Consider the following 9,813-nt stretch of genomic DNA (forward strand, 5'->3'; position numbering starts at 1 on the left):
CATTCATTCAGAACTTCGCATTCATTTGGATGGAAAAACGAATTCTGAAATCGCGCTTTCCATATCGACCATTTGCGCCAAACATTACCGTGTGAGCCGGAACTTTCATTTAAATCAACGTGTAAAAATAAAATCTACTTGATAAATCGTAACTGTTTTTATCATATCTTTATGAAAAAAAATGGTACGGACTAGTACACTCGATCGTACCCAGAAAAATCAGACTTTTACTGAAACAGTGGCCTATAAAAAAAAATAATTAAGCTTGCCAATCCTTGCCGCAAATCATTTTTAAAGGTCGGGGTACAGAGGCGAAACGAGAAAATGTTGTACAATACTGCAAACCAGACTAGTCTACTACCACATGTTATTGTACGCAGATGGGATTGGTGCCAGACTTATGTAGTCTGGCACGCGGTAACAGTTACAACGCTTGCACGCACGTGGAAAGCTGAAGCGCAGGCTAGGCGAAGATGCTACGTACGTGAGTACGTTCAATGCAACCATTTCCAGTTCATTCGTGCGTATATTGTATATGCGTTCGTTTCACGGAACCCACTGCGGCAGAATCTCGAGGGTTTGATACGGTAAAAAAATTAAAATTAATTAGAATAGAAAACACATCAAAATGGGCGGCCTCGAGCCGGCCTCGACCGATTCGCCGAGGCCGGAAGGCTCCGAGGCCAAGGCCGAGGCCTTGCACCTCCGAGGCCAAGGCCGAGGCCGAGGCCATGAAAATCGGCCTCGAGACCTCCAACACTGAAAAATAGAAAAGGATGGTGCACAAAATTGGCAAAGTTATTCCTCTATAACTACGATGTGTAATTGGAACAATGCGATAGGCTAATTAGAAAATTTTTAAATGTTTTCAACCAGCAGGGGTGTGAAGTCTCCACTATTTAGCGGATTTCCGCTTTTTTGTTCAGTGTGCCACATTTTGTTTTCCACTTTTTTTCTTCCGATGGTCCAGATTTCCCCCCGCTTTTTCCCCCGCCCGTAAGCATTGATTTTATTTCTGTCTATTTTATTTTCCGCCGCCGCCGAACGCACACGATCCGCTCTCTTTACCATACACATAGCTCTGTGGTGCGTGCAAGCGAGTGTTCAATGTACATACGTATATACGTACGTGTGGGTACTATACGATGCCATGTGCATGCATTTTTCAGCTCGAAGCTGCGTGTGTACAATGTATTGTACATAACATGTAAACCGCATCCGGGGAACCAACAGTCATTGCGCTGTGATTGGCTGCAGATAAATATGAATATTCACACATGCGCCATGAAGCGCGTTGGGACTCTTTGTGACCGTTCCATGTTGCAAATATAAAGCCTTCAAATAAGACTAGTAAATTGTCGCCGTGCCGGTAGAGGGCATCATGCAGGGCAAAGGTCATGTGTGCATTTCATTGCATGCACGCATCCTGCATGTATTCCGCTGCATGCTGATACGTACGTTAGTGCGTCATTTCGAATGTTTCGAATGTATTTTGACATTATTAATTCCGCAAGATGTCAGTGCAACACAAATGTGTTATTATCCAAAGAGGTTCGAAGTTTGATACGGACATTGACAAGACCGATCCTCAGGTTACGAATCCGTAAAAATGCATTTGGATGGAACATATGGTTAATGGGTAGAAATTACGCGACTCGATTAGAAAAATCCAGAAGCCAGGACACGCGATGTGTATCATCTGCAGTAAGGAGTTAACATATGGAAAACGTGGTCGAATTTCCCAGTTTTCATATACAAGTTGGCCATTTAGGCAGTTTCAAGCCAATATGAAGGAAAAGTTAACTTAAAAACATGCATAAATTGCAAAACATTTTCGACCAATACGCCCAGGAGGCTTTAAAAGGCACCACAGAGCATCTACATTTCAAAATTTTTCCTTGGGCGGGCCCCGGACCCCATGCCGTAAGGGCTTCATGCTCGCAGGTTCGGTTATTTACAGGTTCAGCTATTTTCAGCTATTTTTTTTAAACTCCACTCCCACCCCTGCAACCAGATATGTCAATGACGGCAATTCGACACCAATGACACACTTGCATCAGTTGATTAGCCTACCATGATCATAAATTAAGACTTGAACACTGGAAATCTACCAAGCCGATTTCTGAATGGTAAAACCGGATATGCACCGGCATTATTCTTTACACTTAATTAAAAAAAAAAATTCTTTTACTGAATGGAGGAAAGTAAATTTACTCTTCTCGCTGAGCTGCACAACATCTGCCTTGTGCTGACTAGATTTGTAGGCCACCTGGACTTCCATGCCGACCTCCAGTGGGCCACGAGTCTTGACCCTGCTCCTAGGGACTGATTCTTCAACGCCAAACCATTTCGAATTCAGCCACTTTATTATAAGTTTAGTTGAAGACATAATAAGACTGCAGAGTACGTGTTCACTGATCAGGATTCGCAAGAGAAATGAAGAATGATATAATAGAGGTGCATCGCCTATGTTACAAAATGCATGTCCAAGACCACGTTTGCGTAGCGATTGTGGATTTGTTCGGTGAAGTGTTGAAAACTGTATGGACGCAAAACACTTACCGCTCCCTTTGTTGTTTCCGAAAAGTTAATGACTGCTTCGGTCCATTGACAATATTTCACATTGAGAATAAATCTGTGTGCGCCATATTATATAATCACTGTTATTGTTCGATGGCATAATTTATCGGAGAATAAAATACATGTACATGTTATATTTTGATACACTGATTGACCTGTGTAATTATTCGATCATTTTTGTTTACGCAGTTTATTTTTATTACCTCAACGACCAGTGACCCCATTCCACCCAGCTACGTGGCCAGGGTCCTTACCATGCCCATCCCCATTATATCGCGTATCGATACCAATAATTTGGCCGTCCTTATAATTCCTTGAACCAAATAAAAAATGCCTAATGGTTTGGATCACCCGACCGACCCAAAAAGGTGACATATTAAAAGCGATGGATTTGGTCTGAAACATCCAGAAAACACATTTTTGAAAGGGCATAAGGGTGGTTTCAGGTTTTTTAATAGTGTTTCAGGTTTTTTTTATTGATATATTGGTGGCATCTGAATACCAGAACAAAGCATCGTGGTCTATAAGTTAGTCTGTCTGCCTGTACAAAAATATGTTCGTTGCGTTCCGTTTGGCTCCTTCGTCACGTTATGTCGTTGCATGCAACGCAGCCCAAAGTCTGGTCTGTGTGTCTCATGATCATGTTCCGCCATATACGTGTGCGTGCATCATGCATTTTCTGCGCTGGCCAGCTGTTTACAGCTCGGTGCGGTATTGCGTGCTAGGGGAAATATCCACCCACGGCAATGTCTGTGCCCAACAAGCAATTCTATTGGTTGACCGCAAGCTACACAACTTTTGAGCCTAGGGACGCCATGCATCATGGAAACCTATTTTCAATGACATTTTTGGGAGAAATTGGGGGGGAATCAAGGAAGCAAAGTGTCCTAACGATCTTTTTTTTTTTACTAAACGCTTTTAGGTTGCTGAAAGCAAGTCTTTGTTGACATTGCGTTAGCCAATAGTGAAATTCGTTATGCAATATCATTCCACCCATGGCCACGTGCATTCACGTGTGTAGACTTCACATCGGATCGGACGGCCGTCGCAAGTAAGTTTCGTGCCTTTCGTTGTTCGGCTCGCATCACGTGCACGGCAGACTGCCATTTTGCTCTAGACATCGGAGAATGAGAACATTTTCAAAAATAACAAAAAGGAAATCTCTCCCAATGAAATTTCAAACTGACATTCAGGGAATTCTTTGTGAAAACTATTGGGAAGTTGACATTGATCGCTGCTAGAGGCCAACCTGACGAATCATGCAGTGCCAGCTCAAGTTATAAGCTAGGCCTGGTCCCAGCTATGGCTACCTCCCTGGTTTTTAGAAATTCAATTTTAAAATAAAAATGTGCAGGGTTTGCCCTTTATAGTATTGGTAAGAGTTCCCCAGCTACTAACCTATTTTCCCATGGTGTCCATCTCCAAAATTCTATGTATGTGTAGTAGTCGCTGAATTAAACCTTGCCGAGACTTTTGCAGGACTGTAGTGTACCTGAATCGCCGAAGATCTTGGTTCGTGTCAGGGCCAAGGTTGTTTGCTGTGATCACACCTAAATACACCTAATCGGTCTCCGGTACCCTACCCTAATCCTACTGCCGTAAATTGTTTCTAGCGAGGGCAAATAACCCACATTTCATAAACCTATTTAATGTCCATTCTGTTATAAATCTTATTAACACCATGACAAATGTTGCTACTTTCCCATTCAGTTTTGTTACCTTCACATTTTGGCAAGTTCCCCTCTGATGAAAGTACCATTACAGTATACGAAATGTGTTTAAAAAAAGAAAAAGAAACTAGGCCTACATAGTCGTGAGAAGGAAAAGAAAAAAAGTTCCGTCAAGGTTGTTCCCCAATAATTTTTATCCCCTTATATTTTGGTCCAATACCGACATTGCTGCAGCAATTATCTCACACACTACCAAGCTTTTTGTTTCCTGTCTAAACAGCAACATTCGGGGAGTAAATTGTGGCACATTTCCCTTTAATACACAAAATTATAAACAATGTACGTGTAACTCTACTTCCCGAGACGTCTTCTCAATTTGTTGAACATTTTAACAAGTTAAATCACTCTCCATCTTCAACTATACATCGCCTGCAAGAGAGGAGAAAACAACAAACATTATTTTATCGCAACCATTACTTGTATTTCCAAAGTGTCCTTGTCAATTTCAGTGTTGGCCAATGTTTCTTCGGATATTATTTGTGCAGTTCCCATTATCCATCGTCATTTTGGGCGTGACCCCGCGGTCTGAACGGGGCCCAGGTGAACGCGGGTGCCCGGGGGATTAGGCACAATAGGCCTGTTCCTCCCGTGCGCTCGCGTCGGAACGGGAAAAATCCTTTTGATCTCATCCCTAAGGCAGTTTGAAGACCGTTTTGGGAGTGAAATCTGACAATTTTGATTGGGGGTACGAGTGAAAATGGTAAAAACAAATTATAAGTAACCGCAATAGGGCCATCGATCTTGGACTCTTCTATCGCCCGACCATGTCCAAATGTTAAAAAAGCGATCTTTAGAGTTCTAGTTACTCGGACTACTTCTGCATGACAGAATTTTAGGTGCACGCTTTCCTGCAGGTGTGCTGCAAGCCAGCTGGCCAATGTAATAATATAGATTTACTTGAAGACATTGAGTAAGCACTTTTTAATTTTCCAGAACTACCATCCAAGTCCCTAAATACGGATACAAACTTTCAGAGTAATGACCGACATGACTGAAGTGCCAAGTGTCATTTTAAATTAATGCGTTATATGTGTTTCATGAAGAAGAAAAAAAATCACTTTTTTTGCAGTATAACGTCATACATGGAGGTGGCATAATTTATATTAACTAAATTACAATCCCAGAGTAACATACAATAAAATAAAGGTATCTTCTTATAAATGGATAAATAATTGGTGTCCGAATTCTCCCGAAATCGAAAGAAATACACGTTTCGACCTACAATTTCTTCCCCATCCTATGACTTATTTGTCTGACATGATTGCCTGCTATTACCAAAAAAATACCTTCCTAAGTGTAAAATTCCACTTCGGCTGGCCCATTATTAGTGTCCCGACTACATATTTAAATTATAAATATGAATGAATCAGTGTTAATAGAGATGTAAAACATTTCTTTAATTTGTATTCCATATAAATTTTCCAATTATTTTGGTTGATTCACAGGTACATTGGCTACAAAGGATTTTCAGTGACTTTGGCTTCCATGTACTTGCCTTCTCATCAGACTGAAAACAGTGTTGCACACAGTCACGTTCAGTTAGACATCGATGAAACAGTAAGACCCAACATTAACAGCAATTATAAAGTAAGTAAATATTTAAGTGTGTTAGTACTGGTATACATAGTTCATCTTACCCAAATAGCGCCTACACTTATATATTTCCCTTTGATAAGCTTTAATACCAGCAGACTGCGCTTTCTTGTGCCCAAGCACAATGCCATGCAGTACTGCTGCCATCTTAAATCTGCCCTTAATCTCTTAGAATGTGGTCAGAAAAGATGTGTTTATAAGTTCTTTTCAAGTTCATAGGCTAGTTGTTTCAACGAAGGCTAGTTGTTATTGGTTCTTCATCTTCAAGAGACAAGAGTCTTCATCTAGCTAAGTTAATTAATCTTCATTGAATATTTGGGGGAAAAGATCATTGACTTTTCTGCATTGTTGCAGAAAAGCCATTATTGGCTGTTTCAGCAACCAGCCAAAATAGCCTTTGTTTTTGTTACGATTTTTTTACTTTTTCGCATATTTGTGAAAAAGCCTTTGGTTTTGTGCTGATTTTTTTGGGCTATTTGCGAAAAAGCCTTTCTTTTTGTTCTGATTTTTTTGGGGGTGGGGGGTTCTTCTTTTTGTGCCAAAAATCCCATAGACTTTGTGCACGATTTTAGTACACACCACTTTTGGCATTGAACTTCAAATGGCATTGAACTTCAAAACTTTTGGCATTGAACTTCAAATTAAGCATATGCTTTGTCCTTGTGGCAAAGTTGTGTCCCGAAGAGTGATGTCATGATTACGTCATCAGGGGTCACGTGACGTCATCACAAACGTGCATATTTTGAAGTCCTATATCTACAGAACAGTAAGTCTGATTGAGTTGAAACTTGGTATGTGGGTAGACTGGGATGTGTTATAGATAAAAAAAAAATGAGGTGACGTCATCATGCGATTTTATATGAATATTTGAATTTTTGGACCTTTTAACCATATCTCACGAACGCAACATGCAAAATTCTTTTTGTAATTGGTTTGTTACGTAATAGGTATTAGCATAAACTTTTTTTAAATGTGTGACGTCATCATGACGTCATGAAAAATGCAATTTTTAAAAAACATATAAGGGAAGGTCCGATCGCCATCAAATTTGGTGGGTTGGTAGAAAATGGTACTGGTTTGCAAAATCCAAAGTGACGTCACGATGACGTCATCGGTTGATTTTTTTATGATTTTTTTTAATATTTACAATTTTATTCTGCTTCCACAATTGTACACTTCATTTCATCGGATTGACTTCAAACTTGGTACAAACCAAGACCTTAATGACAAAATGCTATTTGCTGTATAGTGTTTATCATCGTCAGATCATCCCCATTGGAAGAATGGTACCAGCCCCTCTTCCCCCCCCCCCCCCCCCCCCCCCCCCCCCCCCCCATTTTTTGATTTTACGGAGAGGCCAAGTCTCCGGAGGAAAAAAACCTGTCTTCATTTCAGCACTGATTTGCTGATTATATACTTTGTCCATACTGAAACATTATCAGTTGATTTTCATACGTTATTGGTTGATACAGGATCCATTTTGTGGTGATACATTATCGGATACATTTTGTTGGTAATTACGTTGTCCGTCGACACGTGATACATTATCGGATACAAATTTTACTACACTATCAGTCATTTGTGATACATTATCGGTTGGTGATACATTATCCATTGGTTACTACATTATCAGTTGTAACAACAAGGCAGTGTGGATAGTTTATATAGGGGCAGCTATCATCAAACATTTAGCGAATTTAATATGCTGGAAAGGTGACATTCAGATGAATGGCATTACATATGAGTATTTGATGGGAGGACTCCCACCACACTACTCTGTGGGAATAAATAGTATAAAAACTACTTGTCTGTTTTAAATGATTAAAATATAGGACTCTTCTACATCATATCTGAAACAGTTATGCAGATCCTTATATTTCCATGCCAAGCAAATTGATCCACCTTTGCAGTATTGGCCAATGAAAATGGCCTCTGAATTAGTGTGATGATTATTGGTTAATTTTTTTTTTTTAATTATAAAATTCTCCCTTCACTTTTCAGCTGACATCACAGCCTTTTGGAATTAAACAACCGCCAGTCAACCACCGGGCTCAATATGCAGTAGATATTCACAGTTTGAGCAATGAAAGTCAAGGAGATGATTGTGAGGCAGACCCACCTCCTCTCCCATGCAGCAATTCAAAGGTAAATTTTTTCCGTTACAACAAAAACAGCTCAAAGGATTCAAAAAGTGTGAGCACCAGCTCCCATGGATTCACTTCGCCGGTAGTAACTCAATCTATAAGTGAACCAAGAAGTCAGAACTACAGAGAAAGAAATTCAGCAGAGGCAGTTCGACATGGGAATGGAATACCAAGCTCACATGAACTAGATATTTTCGAAAGTCAAGAGCCTGTACATGTTAATAAACAACCTATTGTTAATGGTACCCATTTCCATGGGTCATATGATGCACCAAGAAAACGTCGACCAATCTCATTTGTAACAGCTTTACAGATGAGTGAAGAGCTAGATGTGAGAAAAAAGCAGCAACTAGGTCACATGTATAATAATGATAGTTGTAACAAAAAAAGTGGAACAGAGAGTAATAGCAGTGTTTCTAAAAATCATACTCAAACCAATTTGGAAATAAATACTGATGAATTGTCTTCTTCGGTTAATAAATATGAAATATCAGTGTAATTTATTTTATAAACACTCAAGTAAACCGCAAAAGGGAAACTGATTAGGTATGTATTTAGTAATTACAAAGTTGGAAAAGAATTTGTCTGGAGGAGGTTGAAATCCTGTCACCTTGGAATACTGTACCAGTTATATACTGACTGGCCAAATGAGCTATCCAACCCTGTGTTGGAAGTTCCCCGGTTGCCAGTCTTACTTTTCATGCCGAAAGTCTTAATGGTGTCAACAATAACAGTCCTGCAAAGGTCAGAATTTGCAAACAGGGATCACTCAGAGAAGGACACAGCCTTTAATTACACATTTTCAAATAAGTCACAAAAGGACAACTGAATAGCTGCAAACCTCACTCCAGTCAATTCTTTAATGCAATTTACCCAGTTACAATTGTTTTAATAAATTATTATATAACTGGCATACAGATCCTTGTCATTTGATTGGTGTAACTCACATCACGTGACATTCGTTATTGCTCCCATTCACACCGGGACTCAAAAAGCCTCATTCGCCCATGGGGAATGGGAAATACTTTTCAACAGTTAGGATCATTCTTGTTCCATGACGCGCTATTTTGAGTGCAAATGCATGCTGGTGTGCGCGTTCAGCGTTGGCGCGTAGCGCATATTGTTCCAAAGAGCCAGCACTACAGAGTTAGGTTCAAACATTTTATTTTCTTGAAGGGGTGGTTTGGAAGAGAGAAGTATATTTTCCACCAATTTTGTATTGAAATAAAAGTTCAAATATGTCAAGGATCTATGTATCAGTTATATAAAACAAATATTGAGTGGCTTTCAATTGTGAAATGGGAGGACTATTGTTGCTCGGTAAAATCTGGGCTTTTCCAGTTCACTCGGCTTCGCCTCCTGCAATGGACAAGTCCAATTTACCTTGCAATAATATTCCTCCCATTTCACTCTGAGCCACTCAATATTTGTATACTATGGGTGGTTCGATTTGTTCAACCGGGGTTAGCCCCCCACAGACTCTACTCGTGGAGGGGAGTCATTGGTGGAAATATGTCACATGCATGCGTTCTTCATTCCTCAAAATGGACCACGGATCCTCTACTCAAGAATAAAAGACTTCCTCAAATTTCTGGTTAGATACGTGATACGGCACTTGAGTGTGCACATGCACGAGACTGGGCACGCAACTGCAGTCTTTTCAGTGGCCAACTTTCTTTTCTGTCAGTCTTTTAACTCTTTCAGTGCCAAAGTCGTACATGTAAGAGGTATATTTGTTAGTTCAACCGTGCCAACCTTGTACATGT

At 40.0% G+C, this 9,813-nt stretch overlaps 1 protein-coding gene across 3 annotated transcripts in view; it reads left to right on the forward strand.

Annotated features, from left to right (window-relative positions):
- Positions 1-9,028, forward strand: part of LOC119726987 (palmitoyltransferase ZDHHC5-like) — an 86,872-nt gene extending 77,844 nt beyond the window's left edge. For all 3 annotated transcript variants that reach the window (XM_038198848.1, XM_038198850.1, XM_038198849.1), the window contains exons 8-9: positions 5,756-5,897; positions 7,905-9,028. In XM_038198848.1, the coding sequence (XP_038054776.1) occupies positions 5,756-5,897; positions 7,905-8,546 (784 nt within the window). In that variant the 3' untranslated portion in view covers positions 8,547-9,028. The remainder of the gene's footprint in view (positions 1-5,755; positions 5,898-7,904) is intronic.
- The last annotated feature ends 785 nt before the right edge of the window (positions 9,029-9,813 follow it).

The sequence above is a fragment of the Patiria miniata genome, unplaced genomic scaffold (assembly GCF_015706575.1).
Source record: "Patiria miniata isolate m_02_andy unplaced genomic scaffold, ASM1570657v1 HiC_scaffold_2, whole genome shotgun sequence".
Classification (NCBI taxonomy): Eukaryota; Metazoa; Echinodermata; class Asteroidea; order Valvatida; family Asterinidae; genus Patiria; species Patiria miniata.